Source organism: Dreissena polymorpha, chromosome 6, assembly GCF_020536995.1.
Source record: "Dreissena polymorpha isolate Duluth1 chromosome 6, UMN_Dpol_1.0, whole genome shotgun sequence".
NCBI lineage: Eukaryota > Metazoa > Mollusca > Bivalvia > Myida > Dreissenidae > Dreissena > Dreissena polymorpha.
Window position 1 is genome coordinate 48,617,458 of NC_068360.1, and position 23,467 is coordinate 48,640,924.

General features: G+C 34.7%; 1 protein-coding gene across 3 annotated transcripts in view; it reads left to right on the top strand.

Moving 5' to 3' along the window:
- Nucleotides 1-23,467, top strand: part of LOC127833963 (GTPase-activating Rap/Ran-GAP domain-like protein 3) — a 270,432-nt gene that overhangs the window by 182,736 nt on the left and 64,229 nt on the right. For all 3 annotated transcript variants that reach the window (XR_008027702.1, XM_052359480.1, XM_052359481.1), the window contains exon 2: nucleotides 22,549-22,618. Coding sequence is in view for 2 of the 3 variants with exons in the window: in XM_052359480.1 (XP_052215440.1) it covers nucleotides 22,549-22,618 (70 nt within the window). In the remaining variant the exon portion in view is untranslated. The remainder of the gene's footprint in view (nucleotides 1-22,548; nucleotides 22,619-23,467) is intronic.

A 23,467-nucleotide genomic window follows, 5' to 3' on the forward strand; every position in this document is an offset into this window, starting at 1 on the left:
AAATGACAGGAAATACACAAGTGGATTGAAACTGTAAGGGGCTCATATTTAATCGTGTCAAGCCAGCCAGCTGGGGGGGCTTTAGCCCCCTAGCCCCCCACCTAAATACGCCTCTGCATAATATCACTTTAGTACATTAGGCAATATGGTGGAATAATTATTGTTAAATTTATTAAAAATAATATTTATCATTGTATTGTTGAAAACACATTAAGAATCTATTATTGACATACCATAATTATATTGCTGAATATCTTCTTTTAACATATTTCTGGTCTAAAGAAAATTCCAGGTAACCTAGTTCACGGATAGCGTCTTTATTATATAACGATTATTTTACTGACCGCGAACTCCGGTGATGACCTGTATATAAACTCTGAATGTCCGCGACTTGACCCGAAACCTCGCGGGTTGAAATGCAATTCTTTAAAGTGAGGCCTCGCTTCCACTGCTCTTTATACTTTTACATGTTAACATGTTGACAGGAATATGGAAGTAAGTACTAAATATGAGAACATAGCCTTTTAAGTATAAACGCTTTTGCGCTGGTAATACTCTGAAAATAAAAGGTGTACGCACAAACTGTATTGATGTCGAGAATTGATTGTAAACTTGTTCTATCTATTAAGCCTTTTCATTAGAGATAAAATTGTTTCATACAGTAAAACAGTGGTACAAAGACGCGGATATGTTTCCAATGTTCTGGTGGTATACTCAAATCAGCCAATGGAATAAATGAAGTGTATTCATTCGTACCTAGCCGCGGGAAATTTTATTTGAATTTTATTGGACACTTACAAAGGTCAAGTCAGGGTGAAAAGCTGGCTTATGCAGCTTACGCCGAAAAATATGTATGAAACATCTAGCACAAAGGAATTCATGAATTATTCATGATGGATCCTTAAAGTCTGTCTCAGAAAAGTCATTAGAAATACTTGTGCATGAAATGTTCATCACTAAGTATTTATGGTTAGATGAAGAACTGTTCATGAACTTTGAAATGTTCAACAATAATTCATAAACAGTTCATGAACATGTCTTAAGAACAGTTCATGTCCAAAAGTTCATGAACCAAGCTCAGGAACTTTTTCAGAACCGTTCATGAACAGTTCTTGATTGGCTTGACGTGTTCATGAAATCATGAACAACATTTCGCCGGGGGCCCTTTGTTGAAGTGACTCAGAGCTAATATTGTCCAATTGTAAGTGATTAAGTAAATTGGGGTGGAATTATGGCCCTTTGTTGAAGTGACTCAGAGCTAATATTGTTGAATTGTTAGTGATTTAGTAATTTGGGATGGCATTATGGCCCTTTGTTGAAGTGACTTAGAGCTAATATTGTTGAATTGTTAGTGATTTAGTAATTTGGGGTGGCATTATGGCCCTTGGTTGAAGTGACTCAGAGCTCATATTGTTGAATTGTAAGTGATTCAGTAATTTGGGGTGGAATTATGGCCCTTGGTTGAAGTGACTCAGAGCTCATATTGTCGAATTGTAAGTGATTTAGTAATTTGGGGTGGAATTATGGCCCTTAGTTGAAGTGACTCAGAGCTCATATTGTCGAATTGTTAGTGATTAAGTAATTTGGGGTGGAATTATGGCCCAATGTTGACATGACTCAGAGCTAATATTGTTGAATTGTAATTGATTTAGTAATTAGCGGTTAAATAACATTGTCTTGTTGAAGACACTAAGCCTGTATAAGAGTAATATATTAGCTGATGATTGCAGTAATATATTAGCTGAGGATTCCAGTAATATATTAGCTGATGATTGCAGTAATATATTAGCTGATGATTGCAGTAATATATTAGCTGATGATTTCGTAATATATTAACTGATGATTGCAGTAATATATTAGCTGATGATTGCAAATTCTGTTTGCTTTCATGTTATTTCTATTAAGAAAAAAATTACCACCGTTTACAACTCTCGATTACCAGATATTTCATTGGTTGGGGAACACTCCTCTCACCAACAGCTGTAAGGTTATCCATTTACCACTTAGATAGGTATTTTCACGCATTTGTAGCCCCTTAGAAAGTTAAATTCAATTAAAGACCTTTCTTACTAGATTCAAGTTTTTAAGGCTTCATGTCCATCTTTGATACTGATGAGCAGCAAACAGCATAAAACCTGAACAGTCTGTGAGTTACTGGCAGGCTGTTTTGGTTAATGCTGTTTGCACATAGCCATTTTCACTCTGCTTCTTAGTGGGAAAGGTTATATAAGCCTTTTGCATGATTGTTCACTGTAATGTCATGAAATAAATGCAGAGGTGGTGTTCTGACTTAATTTTTACGAGGACATTACTGCAGATTTTCTCTTTTGGCTCCATTTTTATGGCATTTTTTACGCCACCCTCTTAGTGCCTTGTCTTCAATTTCCAGTAATAAATGAAGTTATAGGCAAGAGTTAATGGCATTTATATGTATTTAGAAGAATCTCAGTCCATGCTCAATACTTAAGACCCTATTTTACCATTAACAGCCTTTAACTCACCCTCCTGATTGGAAACACAATTCAAGGTTAAAACTTGGAATCTTTTTTGATACATTCTGGTCCATATTTCCTTTACCCTTTGAGGGATTTTCCTCCAACAAGGCAAACATATTTAGTTCCATCCATTGATGTGCAGACAAAGTAGACACCCTGCACACTCAAAATCAATGTCATGTCCTAGAGGTATATTTGATATTGCTTTCTTTAGGACTGGCGTTAGCTCTGAAGTTATGTAAAAATGAAAACAGAAAACATAAAAATGTTAGGAAATTGCATTTCAATTGCTAACTGCAGGTCTTGCCTAAAGTGTGCCTAACAAAATGGTGGCAAAAGGCCGCTAGTCATGATCTTTATTTATGTCAAATGGAGGAAACAATTTCCATAATTGGAAAAAAGTGATATCTAGCCTATTTTGTCTTGTCAATACTTTTTGTTTGTATCATGATAATTAATCTCTTGAATGTGCTTGGACCATTTTTGGGATTTACGAGGGATGTTTTGCCAATTTTGATTGAGCAGACAGCTTTATCCATCACGCTCATTGATTCCTTAAAATGGAGACAAGAGACTTAATTGTTTATTTTATGAAGCTTTTTTGTGATGAATGAACTTTTCCTACCGACCAAGTCATCATCATAGCCCATTCCATTGGACCTCTTATTGACAACATGGGATCATGGCTGCCAAATATTGCAATATTCGTTTAATCAGTATTTTTCTAACCTGTTATTTTGTGGTGATTTTTGTTTTGGCACATTAGTGTTGTTATCACAATTAGTGTTGTTCAGTGCACTGACATCTCAAAATGTATGGACTGTTTATGTTAAATGTTTTAGCTTACCTGTGGACAGTGCAGGGCTTTTTTCGGCGTAAGCTGCATTAAGCCAGCTTTTCACCCTGACTTGACCTTTGTAAGTGTCCAATAATACTCAAATAAAATTTCCCGCGGCTAGGTACGAATGAATACACTTCATTTATTCCATTGGCTGATTTGAGTATAACACCAGAACATTGGAAACATATCCGCGTCTTTGTAACACTGTTTTACTGCATGAAACAATTTTATCTCTAATGAAAAGGCTCAATAGATAGAACAGTTTTACAATCAATTTTCGACATAAATACAGTTTGTGCGTTCACCTTTTATTTTCAGAGAATTAACAGCGCAAAAGCGTTTATACTAAAGGCTATGTTGTCATATTTAGTACTTACTTGCATTGCATTTAAACCCGCGAGGTTTCGGGTCATTACGCGGCCATTTGTGAAAGTCAGAGTTTATATACAGTTCATCACCGGAGATCGCAGAAGGGGTTGCGATCATTGTGTTACACCGGTCTTACTGACAATAACGTAGTGACTGTAATGCATTGCATTCCAATCCGCAAGGTATCAAGGTCAGTTTGCGGTCAGTTGCAGAAATCTTTATATAAACGCCGTCTCGTAAACTTTGTGCACTTGAAGTCTGTTTTGATCAGAGAGATACTAAATAAAGATATTCGGCGATATTATTGTGGTATGTCAATCATGGATTTTTAATATGGTTTCAACATTTGCATGATAAGGACCAATTTTGATAAAATTAATTAGAAATATTTATCCATTTGGACCAGTTTATTAAGCATGAGCACAATAATTCACTATACTATAATTATGCAATTAAATAAGATTCGAGTATTGCCGGCTGACCTATATGCACTCGTTTATTTTCATGTTTCTTGTGTTTTTCTATTCTGTAAATATAGATATCTGAGTAATAATATCACATAAAGCAAAATAAGCCACGAAATCTGGCGCAACACCCCGTAATTGATTTGCTTATGCTCATCCGCTACTTTTTATCTCATAGAGATAACTTTTGATCGTTCATAAACATCGACCACAATCAACGCCGTATATCTTTTTTAAAGATATTTCTTGTTTCTTGATTTGGGGAAAGAGCCTGACCCACATTTTAGGGAAAAAAACTATAGACAAAACTTAGGAAGGGAAAAGGGAAAAAATTCAAAAGAGAGCTTGAAAACTGTCAAAAATTGCATCATTTAAAATCATTTTTGGGGAAGGGGTCAATATAAGGCCCTTGCTAAAGAAGGAAAAAAAGCCCTGCAATGTGCTCATCATGGTGAGCTGTCAGATGCATTGATGTCCCTCGTCTGTGTTCCTGCAGTGAGTGTGTGCCTCTGTCCATCAACTTTGTTCTAAAAACAATTGTTTGAATTGATTGCGTCACTTTGCTCAAAAAGGGTTTTAACAAATCCAATCTCCAAAACACTTCTCCTCTCAAACCAAAAGGACCAGATTTGTAATATTTACAGTGAAGCATCTTATTGTGGTCCTTTACAAAGTGTGTTCACATTATAATCTAGTGGTAGAAAATTGCTTGGCCCAGGTGGTCTCAAATTTCACAGTGCTGGAACCGAATTTTGAAGGCCTTTGCAAACATTTTGGATCCAGATGAGACGCCATGCACAGAGTGTGGTGTCTCATCAGGATCCAGACTCTTTGCTATTCTGATAGTATTCTTTGAAAAATGCAAGTACGTAAAGTGTCGTCCCAGATTAGCCTGTGCAGTCTGCACAGGCTAACCAGGGACGACACTTTCTGCGTAAACTAGATTTTCGGTAAGAAGGGACCTCCTTTAAAAAATAATACCATTAAAGCGGAAAGTGTCATCCCTGATTAGCCTGTGTGGACTGCACAGGCTAATCTGGGACGATGCTTTATGCACTGTGATGCATTCTGCGCAAGTTTCACAGAACAGGACACATTTATATAAGCCTCCCCCTGTGAAAAGGGGCTTTAATGCATGTGCATTAAGTGTCGTCCAAGAATAGCCTGTGAAGTTTGCAGAGGCTGATCAGGGAGGACACTTTACACCTAAACTCGATTTCCTTCAAACAAAAAAATACAATAAAAGCAGCAAGTGTCATCCCTTATTAGCCTGTGTGAACTGCACACGCTATTCTAGGACATAGAGAATACTATGTTAGTGTGATTGTGTACTTAAATTTTTCCCACGAGTGAAGAAAGGTTTACATGGCGAGGCTAACATAGTATTCTGTGTATCCTTCAATATGTTTTTTTATTTAATTTATTTCTGATGCAATAAAAATAGTAGACTTTAATTTATAAAATAAAAGCAAAACACATTAAAATAGCTGAATCTAACATTGCGTAGTAATATTAATTGTGAACTTTCCCGTTTACGGAACTCGAAATAGTCCTTAAGAATTCCACGCAAAAGAAGAGTAACGTGAGAAAATATCGGTATACGCCTCGATTCAAATTTAATCAGCGTTCCAAATGTCACACATTCAAGTAGAACACAGACGGTTGTGTTCAAACTACAATTCTGGTTTCATCACTGTAAAATACCAAAAACAAAAATGGCTGCCATTTTTAATTTTACAAAATGTGTAGAAACCTACGTGAAGTCGGGTAGATCTTCTAACCATGTTTATTTTCGTAAAGTTTAATTTGCTTCCATGACGAGTTAAAATTCTGGACACATTTCTTCATTGCCATCCATCTTTTCCATTTTAATGCACTGGATGCAAGCAGGCAATTCTTTGTGAATAGACATTCTTTGATCCACTGACAAAGGAACGACTTATTCATCAAAGAAATTACCATTTTAACTCAACATCGATTTCCTTCGAACAATTAAAGAACAATTCACTGACACTTTTCTTAAATTTAATCCATCAATTGTTTCACAAAACATCGCGTTATTCGAGTACATTCGACGTTTTTACGAAATCGAAAATGCAATCTCACCAGTTTCATTCCAGTTTTATATCCCAGCACTGTTATTCACATTCATAATATGATAATAATCCATGGTAAACACACACAATAATCGTTCGATGCTTAAAAAATATTTAATTGTTAAATAAAAACCCTCCAAGTCCGAAGTTATGTTGTCCTTAAATCCAAAGCGTCTAGCTAGTTTCGTCATTTAAATTACGTCACACGAGATACGTCATCAATTTCGTAATCAATTGAATGAAAATAAAAGTACGGAAAGCTGGTTCTTCATAAATTTTAGTGAAAAACCAAAATAGTATTATAGTATGACTCAAAACCTGTGCCCATCTATAATTTAGTATAAAAGTAAGATATATATTATAAACATTAATACACGGCTGAGCCGGGCAGGGCAGTGGTAATCGGCCCCAGGTCGCAAACCAGGGTTATGCCCCCTGCGGGCCGATTATCACTGCTCGGCCCATCTCAGCCGTGTATTATCCTCTAAATAATCCATCGTAAACACGCACACTTGTTGACTCATTAAATGACTGCGTACCCAATGACCTGAATGACGCAATCGGGGGTGAAAGGCCAAAAAAAGTAGTCCCTATGTTCTAAAAATAACTATGGAATAAACCTTATCTAAAAATAACCATGGAGAAAACCTTATCTTTTCTTTATGAGTCGTATTTGTTCTATAAAATCATTTAGCTGTAGGTTAAAACACTTTACGCACATGCATTACACCCCCTTTTCACAGAGCATTGCCCATATTTATGGATTTTAATTGTTAGCCATATACCCATTACCCAGGCGAAACGATGACCATGGTAGACCATGGTCACCATGGTTTTTGATGGTTGACCATGGTATTTGATTGTCAGCCATCAAAAACTGTGGTGGAACATGATCAGGAACATGGTTGACCATGGTCACAAAAAACATGAGCCATGGTCGGCAATGGTGACTTTGGTCAACCACGGTTGGCAATGGTGACAAAGACAGACCATGATTGGACATGGTCACACTAAAAATGGACCATGGTCGGCAATGGTGACCATGGTCAACCATGGTCGGCAATGGTGACAAAAGACAGACCATGGTTGGACATGGTCATTGCTGTTTTTACAAAGGAAGAATATTGTGTGCACAGGAAGTTGAAATTGGCAAGCTGAATGAAGACACATGGTTTATGTTATATTTGGAAATGTAAGTCTTTAATAAATTACCGGCTAAACTGATCAGCCATTTTGGTTCCATTTTAACTTCTTTGGCACTGTGTTCGCCTATGTTTCCCAATTTTTGCTACATTGTTTCACTTTTTCCTCTGCTTTATGAATGTTTTTGTCATCAACATAATCAGAAGCATAACCAATCATTTCATACTCATTAACTGTTCGCATACATGTCCATGAGGTGTCAGCAATTCAAATGATTTTATAACAATGTTGAATTTTATCTTTAAGTTCTTTCAGTAATTCAATGGCCCTGGACACATAATATTCCCTTAAAGTAAGAGCCTTTCTACACAAGTGTTCAATGCCAAAAAGTTAATTATTAATGTCAAACTGCCTTTTCTTTCTAGTTTTGGTAAATAAAAAACAGAACTATTAAGCCTGACCTTTTTCCTGGAATTCTCTAGGAAATTCCTGCAGAAATTCCAGCAGTTATCATCAGCCTTTTTCTGTCAAAACCATGACCACTTAAGCCTGTGGTGCTGTTTTACAAAAGGAAGGCCATATGACTATGGTCTACCATGGTAGACCATGGCCAACCACGTTTTGTTTAATGGCAACACAGTCTTTGACCATGGTCAACCATGGTATATGGCCATGGTTGACCATGGTATTTGACCATGGTCAACCATGTTATTTGGCCATGATCGACCATGGTCAACCATGGTCATGATGACCATGGTCAAAGACTGTGGTGCCATTTAACAAAACATGGTCAACCATGGTTTAGCCATGGTCTACCATGGTATACCATGGTCATATGGCCTTCATTTCGCCTGGGTATTACGCAAGGTTGTTTGTAACAAGATCCATTAAATCTATTATCCATAATTGACAGCATATTTAGTACATTGTGTTAAAAACAACAATCAAGTGATCACAGTTTGTTTACATATTACTATTAATAGCTGGTCATTTACTTAATCGCTGTAATGATCATGTTCTGAATGAAACTTATGTTTGATCATACAAAAATCTGGAAAGGGTAGAAATCATGATTTTTCCCTCTCAATGAGTTTTCCTAAAATGGAAGCAGTGTTAATTATAGTAGTGTTTTGATAATAGTGTTATATATATATTTTTTTATATTATTATTTAGTAGCTTCATAATTTGACAATAATACTTACAGCTGTGTTTTCTAAGCATCATAGCACAATGATATACATTTGGGAATATGTTAAATTCAATATTCAAAAGCAACAGGTTCATATAATTGAAGGATCTTTTTGTTTCAACCATTGCAATAATGGAATATGGATCATACACACATAGGAAACTGTTCTGGTATGGCTTCTTTTAACTTGTTAAATTGAACAAAAACAAACATGACACTACAATATTGTTATTATATCATTTAGGGTTTCATTCATCTTTTGAAACTTTAACAGGACAATCAAAACAATATCTCACTAAATTGTAACTGTATCACGTTACATGTGAAAATATTTCCGCCTGTTACTGTGCTATGGTGTTTTTTAACCTATAAAAAACTTTGGCAAGTAAAAAAATCCCACAACATTAGCACGGTGCCTATACCACGTGACTTTCAGACCTGTGTTGGGAGAATAAAGTGTGACCCAGTTAAAAATTGTAATGATGTCTTTAAATATTTCACCATTTTAAATGGGATAAAGCCGAGAGCCGGCTCATTCGTGAGAGTTTTCTAAAGGAAGCATGCTCTTTTTAAAAAAATAAGTATTTTTTCAGTAAAGTGCAACTGCGCGTTTGTAATATGAAGTCTCCACACTGATCCTACATTTTTCTAACCGTTCAAACACGTGATTGCATTTTACTGAAAAAATAATTATTGGTTTAAAAAGATCATGATACCTACAGAAAACTTACAAATAAGCGGGCTCTCCACTTTATCCAATTAAAAATGGTGAACAATTTAAAAAGAGTTCCTTAAAAATGTTAACTGGGTGGCGCTTTATTCTCCCAACACAGATCCGAAAAAGTCACGTGGTATATGCACCGTGATAAGGATACAGTGTCATGTTACTGTTGAAAATTGAGCATGGACAAAATATTTCACCTTGAGAATAGGGCCAGGTCCCTTTCGATTGGGAAAAATTGAGTTGTTTTGACCAAAATTGGTTTCTAACAAATAATTAAAAAATATAAATCAAAGTGATTTAAATATATGATTTACTAAATTTCAATATTTTTAAAGCTGGATTTTAGATGAATTAAATGTTGAGATTTATTTTTAATAATGTTTTTATTTTTTTTTAACACTCAATTGGAAATGTTGGGTCCCATTCGGGAAAATATATAATTTACTCCATTGGGATTTTTATGTCTACCATATACTTTCGCTTGTAAGACGCATTTTTAAGACTTAAATTAATAAGGTACAGTTGGGGTCGTGTCTTATAAGCGAGATTCTGGTGAAAATAAACAAAATTTTTCAAAATATCGAGTTTACTGGGCTTATGCAAGCCAAGTTGGACACTTGTCAGTTGTTTTGCATCATCGCGGCAGCCATTTGCATATTCTCTAAAGTCTGTATTGGCCCGTACAGTGTATCGGAACGCTATGTTCAGTTACCGATTTATTTTAAATCAAATGTATTGTTACTGATTTTGTTTTCTATTATTTTTAATTTGAATTTTGTGATTTTTGGGGCGTAAGAGGTTATATTGTCCATGATTATTCTTGAAAAGTTTGTATCACCTGATTGTCTGCGCAAGACGTCGTTAAATGTCATATAAATTGGCCATTATAGTATACGTGTGTAAGTGTCAACACGATGTCAACATGCTTTAAATTAACAGCAAAATCAATTCTCAGTTTGAAACTATCAATTGTTTAATAAACATGCTGCCGATTACAAATGCTACTTGACAAATTTGTATCACCTGATCGTCTTTGTTCCACGTTGTTAATTTTCAATTAAGACATGATTGGCAAATAGGGTATCCTCTGAAATAAGTTACCAGTTTGCAACTGTCAATTGTTAAATAAACACGTTTATTCAGACGACCCACTAATGCCGATGACACCTTACTTATTAGGGGCCAACAACGACAGGAGCAAAGAGCGACTGCATGCAATAATCCGCATATGGCTTTCTTCTTGACACGTGATTTCGATCTGCACTTTGGAGTCTATCACTCTATCACGCGATTGGCTAATTTTATGAAAGTAGGCGTTACCTATTGTTGATAGACAATGAGCGTGAAATTTGCATAATCTAGGTAATTAAACTAAACGCTTTCAAAATATCTGCCTATTAGTTTTCAATACCTGTCAAACAATACAATTAAGATGACTGATAAGATCAATTTTGCTCGTGCATTGATATTACGAATGTAATATGTTTGCAATTGTTTGCAATTGTTAGGGCAAATGATTAAATACGCAATTGTTAGAAATTTTGTTAATTTGATAATTATTTTTATTGCATGAATAATACTTGAAAATAAATTAAAACCCACTAATATATCATAAAATAAACAAATATTATTTACTTTTTTGTTTGATTGTTTTATTTTTCAGACTTGCGTGAATTACTAATTGTATGCAGCGCGAGTTTGAAAAATTCTCAATGTGTTACTAATTGATGATTTTCTTTTACATTCTGCCATTTTTCGACCATTTTTCGGCCAATGAAAACGGCAAAATTTTTTACCGCGTCTTACACGTCAGTCTCAAATCCACCCATTATAAAGTCCGAAGTCGGGGTGCGTCTTATAAGGGAGGGCGTCTTATAAGCACAAGTATACGGTAGCTGAATAAAATAAAGGTTAAAAATTATCAAATATCCTTGCATGTTATTTTATGTTAAGACATGGCAATCATTTTCAAGTTCATGTCTATGTTAGTTCATGTTAAATCACTGTACAAAATCAGGCAAGCTTTAATTTTGTATTTCCGATTGTTATACATCAGCGATTGGATGCAGACCCACAGAACTGATATTTTAAATGGGCTATTATAGTTGTTAGATGTTGTGTTCAAGCAAGAAATGCCTCCATTTCTGTAGCTTATCAATTCATTTATTAAATTAATTGGCTCAGGTTCCTCAATGATCAATTTTAGGCATGATCAACCATGAGAAACTGAGATAAAGAGACTTAATTTTAGTGCATGGTTGCCATAATTGTTATAAAAATTCAGTTCAGTTTTCTCTGTAACTATAATATTGTTTTATCACACCGCTGCATTGATTTATGCCTTTTATAACACTGCCTGATATATGTTTTTATATCAGTTCAACAGGAAGTTCTTATATCAGTCGATGATAGGAGGTACGTCTTATTAGTCGGAAGCAACTTAACCCTTTGCATGCTGGGAAATTTGTCGTCTGCTTAAATGTCGTCTGCAGAATTTCTAAAATTAGCATTTTCTGCGATTTTTTTCAAAGAATACTATCAAAATAGCAAACAGTTTGGGTCCTGATGAGACGCCACATTCTGTGGCGTCTCATCTGGATCCAAACTGTTTGCAAAGGCCTTTAAAATTCAGCTCCAGCGCTTTAAGGGTTAACAAAACAAACAATTTGATACCAAAATGCACACAGACAGCAAAAAACATGTTTTACAAATATGAAGCGCACATGATCATGACGTCATTATTAAACATGTCAAACGACAACAATCGAATTCTTTCTGGCTAAAAATTAAGTTTTTTTAGCGATTTTTAAGTATTTACAAAAATCGGGGTCGTAGAGGTATGATAAACAGAAAAACAAGTTACTGCCTGATCTTTTTGTAATATATCAGGCTTGGCACGAATTAAATAACGTCTCTGCAAGACTCGCCGTTACATTATTCTAAGCCTTGCCTGATATTTTACAAAATGATCAGGCAGTAACCCGTTATTCTCTATGTGTTGTCCTGTTACTGTGAAACATGCACATGGACAAATCTGATGCTGACTTACGTAACAGAGCATCTTGTTACGGTACGTAATCATGTATTATGTGCAGTTTTTTTACCCCTTATTTTAAAAGTTGGTGCGCAAATTAATACAACTGATTGTGCAATAGTAAAATGAAGGATGATTTAACAGTATATACTTTTGTTTGAAAAATGTTCTCCTCTATTTTTGCATTAAGGTTAAGTGCAGTATTCCTGGTAAGCAATAGATGGAAATGGGGAATGGGTTTGATTGGTTTGTACATGAACATTAATGGAAGCCAACAATACTATGCAATTATTACAATACTTTTAAGGCAATGTCAAATTGTACTTCAAATATCAGAAAGAGATACTTAAATATGATTAACGGGAGAAAATTGTGTTTGGATATATTGTGCCCTAAAAGTAAGAAGCGTCTTTCAACATTCTGATCACATCATGATGCTTATGACCCTTCTTGCATTTGATTGTATTTGATTGGACAAACATCTCAACATTCATGCTGAATCTCTTGGAAGCATTTCCAATCCATCTCTGAGAATATGATTTGTCTGAAAGATTGTTATCAAGAAAATTTCTTCCAAATTGTCTGAATTTTTTTCTTAGAAAATAATTGGGAATTCATACCACATCCAATAAAGTAAAATAGAGCTTGGCAAATCTTACTTGTTGTTCTTTGGCTTCTACAGTGGTTAGGTTCATTTATTCAAGGAATCTCTATTCGTTTTGGAGTGTGTGTTTTTTTAATTGATTATTTCTTAAAAAAGATCATTCAAAAGGTTGCAATATTTGACATAATTACATACTAGTTATTTTCATGTAATAGTTAAGGTGGCAATGCACTCTTGGCCTTGATATGGTCATGAATAGTAGTTTGAACTTAGTTTGTCTAAAAGTGTAAGGTCAAGGTTAAAGTTGAGAAAGTAGACCAATCAGATCATTTTTACCCTGGGGTACAAACATTTTACATTAACTTGTACAAATCGTCTTGAGTCCCCAAGCTTTAATATTTTTCATGTAGCATTATCTTAATGTTGTCTACATTTTTTTTTCAAAGTATGCCCCAGAGATTAATACTGGCCTTACCCCAGGGGTCACAATTTGTACATAGTCTTGTATAAGGAAAACTTTAAATATCTTCTTTTCTTAAAGCTTTCCTATTTTCCATGTGGTATCATCTATAGGTTCTCAAAGATGTTTCTTAAATATATATAGTTTAATAGGTTGGAAATAAAGCCTTTAAAATTGTATTCTAGAATATTTTTATTTTATGGAATGAGTGATATATTGGACGTCATCTAATTTTTTATACCATTTTTTTCGTACCCAAATTTGTTCGTACTCAAATTTTGTTTAGTACACATTTTTTTGGTACCCCAATTTTTTTTTGGTACCCAATTTTTTTCGTACCCATTTTTTTTTCGTACCCAATTTTTTTCGTACCCAAATGTTTTTCGTTCCCAATTTTTTTCATACCCCAATTTTTTTTCGTACCCATTTTTTTCATACCCAAATGTTTTTCATACCCAATTTTTTTATATATTTTTTTTAAGCACCCATCTTTTTCGTACCCAAATTTTTTTCGTGACCAATTTTTTTCATACCCAATTTTTTTGGGACCCATTTATTTGGTACCCAAATTTTTTCGTGCCCAAATTTTTATTCATACCCATTTTTTTTCGTACCCAAATAGTTTTTGTACCCTAATTTTTTAGTTCCCTATATTTTTTCATACTCTTATTTGTTTTCGTAACCAAATTTGTGTTTTTTCTACCCACATTGTTTTCGTACCTAATTTTTTTTCAAACAAAAATGTGTTCGTTCCCAAATTTTTATTCTACCCATTTTTTTTCGTACCCAAATAGTTTTTTCGTACCCTTATTTTGTTCTTAAGGTTAAGGCAACTCTAGTAATAAGATTGTCCTAGGGACTACAAAAGCATCAAAGTTCGTTAATAAGGGGTTAAGGGTATACATGACCAAAACAAAACATGGCACTGCGACATTGCTATTGTATCTTTTATGGTATCATGTTACTTGTGAAAGGTGGGCACAGACAAAACATTTCAGCTGGCAATTGTCTTATGGTATCTGGTTAACTCGCAGGAACCATACATCTCTCTGTATTAGGGTACATGGTCATGTTTCTGGTGCTTAATTCTACAGCATGTACTGCCACTGGCAGTAAATATTGTTGAGGTGTCATATAACTGTAATACATTCACATCCAAAAATCACCTCAGCATAGTCAGAGGGGGTAATCATGTTACAATCAAGATGGCAACGTCCATGCAAAGACAGGTATTTTTTTGCCGTTTTATACCCTTTATTATTACTTTTATTTATTGTTTAAATGTTGATCACTTTCCAGCCATATTGGCAAGATAGTGATTAGTGTTTACACGTTAACATCGTATTAATATTCATTCTATACCTACACTTTACTAATGCTGCGAAATTTCTTAGCAGATGACCTTATTACAGCTCCACTAAAAAATTTAACAGCGAGTTAAGTCAAAATATTACGCAGATTGTAATACAAAATATACGCTTATTAATTTCTTGCTGATATCATGGCTGGAAAGTTAGTGGCATTTTAACAATTAATACAAGTAATAAAGGGTATTAAACGGCGAAAAATACCTTACTGTCCAGCGATGTCACCATCTGCAGTTTGTCATGTGATTTCGCCCTCTGATAGTTAACAAAGTCCTTGGTTAATATTGGTAAGCAATTAATTAAATTGAGGTGATGGGTTTGATTGTTTTCAGGGATTTTTTTTGCCAAACTTGGAAAAACACTTGCACCCTACCAATAGGGAAAGATTAGATAAAAAGAACTAAAATTGGAAAAATTCACATCGTAAAATCTGGAGATTGGGAATAGAAGGTTTTTTAATTGCTTGGTATTATTTGCACAAACCAATTAAAATACTCCTTGACACATTTTTTTGCTGAAATGTTCGGTTTCAGTGCACATTTTATTTGTTCACGTGCAGATGATGCACAAGATTGACGCAATTTTCTTATCTTTTGAAATTTGTTATTTGGACGCGATAGCGTCCAAATAATGTAGCGAGTTTTGCAAGTCAGTATGAGCTTAGCTACGCTGGGCTGAGGGTCGTTGTATACAATCGATATTGGCCAATGAGAGTGCATGCTTTGCATGAGCGACAGCACTCGTAGGCCTGCATTACCTGCCAATGCCCCAGATAATTATTTGTTAAATAGGGTTTTTACCCATCGATTTTGAAAAATAGGGTGATTTCATTCTTGAAATAGGGTGAAATGATTTATAAAAATGCATACCTTAAAATCATTGCTGCTTTACTTTTGTTGAAGCTGCACACTTGTATTGATTCAATAAAACTGTAAACTATCATAATTAACTTTAATAAACTGAAGTTACATAACATCCTTAATCCTTGAAACTGTCCATAATATAAACTTTAAACTTAAAAAAAAATCGATAACACGAATTATTCTTCACTTATTGGCTCTTGCTTTCTTGGTTCGAAAAAGTTTGCAATCGACTGATATTTTGGCGCAACAATCGCGGACGTCTTTCAATCTCTCTTAAACATTTTGATTTCGCATCCTAATAGAAACTGAAAGTACAGACGCTTTACAAATAAATGCACGATGAGCGACGAATTATGTCAGATTGAAAACGCATGTATATCTTCGTCAATTATTTGGTCAGACGCTTTATTTAACTGTGACATCTAGTCCGCAGAGAGTTTTAATAATTTTGACTGCTCCGTTATCCGTGAACTTGCTGAATGAAAGCGTCGCCATGTTATGATAATAATTCCAAAGTTAAGAGAAAATTCCAAAAACGAGCAAAGCATTTTTTATCAAAGCTATTGCATCGTACGCATAAAATTTGACGAATGTGCGTAAAAGTTAAATTGGTTGCGTTTTCAATACGCATGATATTGTATTTCTTTGCGTTTTAAAACATTTTAATAGGGTGAAAGACGCAGATACGCAGCTTATCTGGGGCACTGACCTGCAGTAAAATTATGAATTGGACAATTGAGTCGGAACAGTGGTGTAATGGTAGATCGCTGGCTTAGTAAACGAGAGGACCCTGGTTCGAATCCCGCCCTGACCACTGGAATTTTTCTGAGCAAGAAATTTATCCCACATTTGCTTTTCTTGTGGAAATTGCGCATTACATGCAAAATACAGTTAAATCATATATTTGACGTAAAGAATTTTAATAACTTAAAGTTGAATTCATTACATACCACTAAATTGTTTTGTCGAATTCTCAAATTGGCATTAATAAATTTGTAATCCGAAACACGCTTCTGAATTTTATTGTTAACGCCACATTAACAAATTGTAGCTTCAAATCAACAGTGCTTCGTGTATTTTTGTGGTTTCTTTGTCTCAGTAAAAAGCGCGCGAAAACTTTGAAGACGTGTACAACGTCACGTGAAATGTGTTGGTGTATTTATTGAACAGCAAGTCAGGCGACATACGTGTATTCAGTTGGAAACCCCGTCTCGATTGGACATTATTTCATCACATCTTTTAATTGTCACATATGGAAACAAGAGTTCCGCGGTCGGAGATGACCGCATTGAAGCCGGATTTTTTATTTAAATGACAGGAAAGTACCTTTCGTGTTTTTGTCAATGCAATACTTAAATTACTGAAATATTGTTCAAAGGTCAAAATGAAATGCAAGTACTTTTCAAGGCATGAGCAAACCTTGTGTTATGTTTTGAATGCATGCATATACATGAACAACAATAACATTTAAGGTCACAAATATGAACTTGAATTGACAATTAGGAAAGTTTGATCTAACATTTTAACATTGAAGGTCACAGTGACCTTGACCTTCAAATGAATGACATTGAAATGAGCAATGGTGATCTTCTAGTACTGGCCAACCTTTATGTCAAGTTTGAAGACTCTAGGTACAAGCATACCAAAGTTATAACATGGAATAAGAACTTTAACATTTTTACCTACCAAAGTTATAAGAACTTTAACATTTTTACATTCAAGGTCACAGTGACCTTGACCTTAGAATGAATGACCTTGAAATGACCAGTGGTCATCTAAGTGTGCTTGCAAACCTTCATGTCAAGTTTGAAGACTCTATGTCCAAGCATACCAAAGTTATAACAATTTTAACATTTTAACATTTAAGGTCACAGTGACCTTGACCTTCAAATGAATGACATTGAAATGACCAGTGGTCATCTTCTAGTACTGGCCAATCTTTATTTCAAGTTTGAAGACTCTAGGTACAAGCATACCAAAGTTATAACATGAAATAAGAACTTTAACATTTTTACATTCAAGGTCACAGTGACCTTGACCTTCAAATGAATGACCTTGAAATGTCCAGTGGTTACTTACTAGTTCTGGCCAACCTTCATGTCAAGTTTCAAGACTCTAGGTCCAAGCATACCAAAGTTATAACAACTTTAACATTTTTACATTCAAGGTCACAGTGACCTTGACCTTCAAATGAATGACCTTGAAATGTCCAGTGGTTACTTACTAGTTCTGGCCAACCTTCATGTCAAGTTTCAAGACTCTAGGTCCAAGCATACCAAAGTTATAACAACTTTAACATTTTTATATTGAAGGTCACAGTGACCTTCACCTTCAAATGAATGACCTTGAAATGACCAGTGGTCATCTGTTAATCCTGGCCAACCTTCATGTCAAGTTTGAAGACTCTAGGTCCAAGCATACCAAAGTTATACCATGAAATAAGAACTTTAACATTTTTACATTCAAGGTCACAGTGACCTTGACCTTCAAATGAATGACCTTGAAATGACCAGTGGTTACTAACTAGTTATGGCCAACCTTCATGTCAAGTTTCAAGACTCTAGGTCCAAGCATACCAAAGTTATAACAACTTTAACATTTTTTATATTGAAGGTCACAGTGACCTTGACCTTCAAATGAATGACCTTGAAATGACCAGTGGTCATCTGTTAATCCTGGCCAACCTTCATGTCAAGTTTGAAGACTCTAGGTCCAAGCATACCAAAGTTATACCATGAAATAAGAACTTTAACATTTTCGAGCACGCCGCCACCCCGCCCGCCCGCCCGCCCCCCCCCGCCCGCCCGACAACATCAATCTATAAGCCGAGATTTTTTCGAAAAAAATCCGGCTAAAAATTAATTTGCTACTTAAGAAAAAAGGCGAATGTTTATGATTATGAAATTCTTGAGTTTACTATTTAAAATGGAATATACGGGATAATCTGGCATTGAACAGCAACGAGAAAAGAAGTAAGTATGCAGTAATTGATAAGAGTTGCGCTGATACGGATGCATTGGGGAATCTATCCAGTTGGGATTATGCGAGTCTATGCGTGAGGAAAAGTATTCAGAAATGAAATAAATGTCGTTATCCATGACTTTATAGGTTTTTTCTTAAAGAGTCATAATGGACCAAAATAACGTCATAAGTAACGTACAGAGGGGGCTCATCTTTCTACGTTATGTAATTTGTGATGTCGGCAAAATTGTTGCTCAATAATTTAAAGAAAATAATTAAAATATTAGATACACATAACACAACATGTACATGATTCTAGGCTAGTTATTCTCTAGCAAGGAAACCAACATTCTAAAGATGGTTGCCATTGCAGGAACCAATTGCGAAAGAAAAAGAGACGTTATTTTGTCTAAGTTATCTCTATATTAAACAAAACTATTAGGATAAACAGTGCACCCACAATTCGACCCGTGCTTTAAGACACACTCTTTATAAATTTGAATGGGTTTTGTTCATTTCAAATGTGCGATACAAAAAGCTGTAACATAATTTTGAAAACTGATTCGTGTCTAACATTATGCAATAGCGTACAAATTCAGTGCCTTCAGCGCTTTGATTTCAGATGGAAAATGGAATGTTTGTGTTTTTTCTTCAATTTGGAAAGTACCTTTTACGGGTACTTTATAAAGAAGGAAAACAATTGCTGTTTTTGTACATGAAAATTGATGGAAGCTAACAATTTTACAAAATAATAACATGCTTACAAGACAATAATTGCTGTTCGAATAAAATAAATAAATAATTTTATATTAAACAACGCAGGACATTTTGTTTGGATATTATTGTTCCCTAAAAGCATGAATAGTTTATCAACAGCCTGATCACATTATGTTCAAGACTCCTGCCTTTTAATTGGACAAAATTCTCAACATTCGATCAAACTGAGTCTCCTGAAAGTATTTCCTATTAATCTCAGAAAATGATTGTCTGAAAGCTTGTTATGGCCAATTTTTCTTCCAAATTGTCCTCATTATTTCCTGTGTAATTGGGAATCCTTACCAACAACATTCAATAAATAAGATAGAAAACAGGATGACATATCAAACTTGTATTTCTTAATGGATCCAAAGAACTCCTGTTCATTTATTTTGATGAATCTGGAGCCGTTTTTTGGAGAAATTTTTTATCTAAAATTATATAATAATGAACACAATTCAAAAGGTTCCAATTTTGGGCATAATTAAATACTGATTATTTTATTTAACATTTCAGGTGGCAGTATACACTCTTGCGATATAATTTAGTTTAAATAGTTGGTTGAATTATGTTCGTTTTGTAAGGGTAAGGTAAAAATAATATTGAATAAAATAGATCTAATATGTGACTGTTTTTTAAGCTATTTGTAGACAACTCATCAGATAATTACTTGTTTTATATTTCAGCAGCACAGTTAACCCATTTATGCCCAATGGACTCTCCCATCCTTCAAAATTGGATCAATTTATTTCGAAAATTAGGGATGTCTAGTATACTCATTTCTATATTTAGAATATTTATTACTGAAAATCCTTTAAGCAAACAGGGCAGACCCAGATGAGACGCCGCATCATCGTCTCATCTGGGTCTACGCTGTTTGCAATGTCCTTTTTTCAGGACGCTATAGGCATAAATGGGTAAAAGTTACAATAGTGGACACGATCACACAAACACAGGAAATAAATAACCATAGAAGTAATATTTCTGATAGTATGAAACAATTGTAGGATAATTTATATTTTAGTTCAGGTGGCAATAGTTTTCTTGTTTACCAGTACCATTCTAAGACAACTATTTTAATGCCAGGTTGGGGTGTTCAAGTACCATTCTAAGACAACTATTTAATGGCCAGGTTGGGGTGTTCAAGTACAAACAAGGCAGCACCTCATATTGGTCAGGGTTTCTTTCTGGCAAATATTAAACGGAATACTTTTATATGAAACACAGAAGTAAATTTTGTTTGGATATATTGGTCCCTGTGAGCAAGTACATTTTGTATTGGTTTTCTGATCTATTATGCTCACATCTCTTCTTCTCTTTAATTGGACGAAAGTCTGAACTTTTATCATTAGTCTCTTAAAAGCATCCTCGATTGCTCTGAGAATAAGTATGTTTAATCTGAAAGCTTGTTATCGACAAATGATCTTCCAAAGTTTCCTTAAGATTTTTGATGTAATAAGGAATCCTTACTAACAACATCCAATAAGGAAGAGAACAAGATTGCAAATCATATCTGATTTCTTTGGCATCGTGATATGCGGCGTCTCATCTGGGTCTGCGCTGTTTGCTTAAAGGAATTTCTGTACGAAATATACTAAATAAAAAAATAAATATACTAGACAAGACCCTAATTTTGGAAATAAATTGATCCAATTTAGAAGGATGGGAGAGTCCACTAGGCATAAATGGGTTAAGCATTTGGGTTCATTAATGTGATTAATCTTGAGCTGTTTTGGGATTTTTCTTGTTTTCAAAAAAAATAATTACAAGAAAATTCAAAAGGTTTCTATTTTATACACAATTATTAACGAGTTATGTTTATGCAATTGGTCAGATGGCAAATGCCTTATAACGAATGTCTTGATAAAAAGCAATTATTTCTGGGAGTAGGAAACACTTGAAATTTAATTTAAATTAATAATTCAATTGGTCACTTGCCATAAATAAAGCACCACGAACATGTGTATAATTAAGGACTGCAATACCGTGCTGGAGCAATGGAGTTAAAAATGTAATTGAAACAAATTACCTCTGCAGAGAATAACATGTTTTATATTACAGTAGCATAATTCTAATTACAATATTTGATTACACACAAACATGCAAACAATAAAATTTAAAGGCAATATTTCTGAAAGTAACGAACAAGTCATCTAAGTATAATTTCTATTTAAGTTCAGGTGTCCTTTTTTTCTTGTTAACCTGTACCATTCTAGAACAACTATATTATGCCCATATTATGACGTTTAAGTACAAACCGGGCATTACCTATGTAGGTCATGTGTTTTATCTGGTTTTATCTCTTGTGTTGTATAGATTGTTAATGTTGAAATAAACCATTTCTTTTAGTGCTCACATACTTGATTTGCTTACAATATGTAACAGATGTTGTTGTAATATATATCCAATGTCTCACATATCCTGTATGCAATATGATGAAGTAATATTATCAGGTTTGCTTACAGTGGTGTATGTTGTGATAAGAAAATGTGTAACAAGGCGTTATTTGGTCTCCGCTACAGGCTAGTTACCTTCGTATTAAATAATTCTTACTTAAGAACTGAAATAATAATACAAAATGAAGTTGAATTATAATTGAGATATAAAGTAAAAATACAAAGTTGTCATGGGCATGTTAATGCTTCAATTCAATATTTAAATTGATCAGTGTATAATGCCTTAATATGATTAATTAAGGTATGGGATGTGTATTGTATTGGAATATATAATCATCTGCTAGTGAACACAAGATCCCAGTCTATATCGCCCATCTTTTCATAATCTACTAAACTCTATACCTAAGAAACAGTAAAGAGCGTGTCTGAATAAGACCAAGGCAGCTTTTGATATGTCAAGCTAAAATATTACTAGCTTTTAGCTAAAATTAAAGAAATTTAGTATTTCAGTTGATTAAAAGGGGTAGTCTTATAATTATACTGTACATTTAAATGAACTTCTCTCTGGGAAAATGGGGTTAATATGCATGTACATAAAGTGTGTCATGCCAGATAAGCCTGTGCAGTCTGCATAGGCTAATAATATGGGACAATACTTTCCACCAAAACTGGATTTTTGCTTAAAAGAGACCTCCTTTTAACGAAAAATACCATTAAGGAGAATGTGTCATCCCTGATTATTTGTTCATACATAAGGCTCAAATATTGTCTTTGTCTATTTTCAGTTCACCAGCGTCTGACCTTACGTCACGAAGAGGGGTATTCAGTAGACGGCATTATGGCTCTGTAGAATTGGTGAGAAAACCTGTTGTGTTTCAAGTCGGTTCGTTTGTCTGTCAGTCTGTCTGTCACTAAACTTTTTAGGGCTATACCTCAGAAGTATAAAAGATATCAACATTAATGTCATAAGTGTATATATATCAATGAGGAGAAGTGCAATGCTTAAGAACCATAATCCTTAGCTTTCTTAAATTTAAATTATTGCCCTTTGTTTTTTATGCCCCCCTTCGAAGAAGAGGGGGTATATTGCTTTGCACATGTCGGTCTGTCGGTCGGTCGGTCCACCCGGTGGTTTCCGGATGATAACTCAAGAACGCTTGGGTCTAGGATCATGAAACTTCATAGGTAGATTGATCATGACTGGCAGATGACCCCTATTGATTTTGAGGTCACTAGGTCAAAGGTCAAGGTCACAGTGACCCAGAATAGTAAAATGGTTTCCGGATGATAACTCAAGAACGCATACGCCTAGGATCATGAAACGTCATAGGTAGATAGATCATGACTCGCAGATGACCCCTATTGATTTTGAGGTAACTAGGTCAAAGGTCACGGTGACCCGAAATAGTAAAATGGTTACCAAATGATAACTCAAAAACGCATACGCCTAGGATCATGAAACTTCATAGGTAGATTGATCATGACTTGCAGATGACCCCTATTGATTTTGAGGTCACTAGGCTCATGAAACTCCATCGTTAGATAGATCATGACTCGCAGATGACCCCTATTGATTTTGAGGTCACTAGGTCAAAGGTCAAGGTCACGGTGACCCAAAATAGTATAAGGGTTTTGGGATGATAACTCAAGAACGCATACGCCTAGGATCATGAAACTTCATAGGTAGATTGATCCTGACTCGCA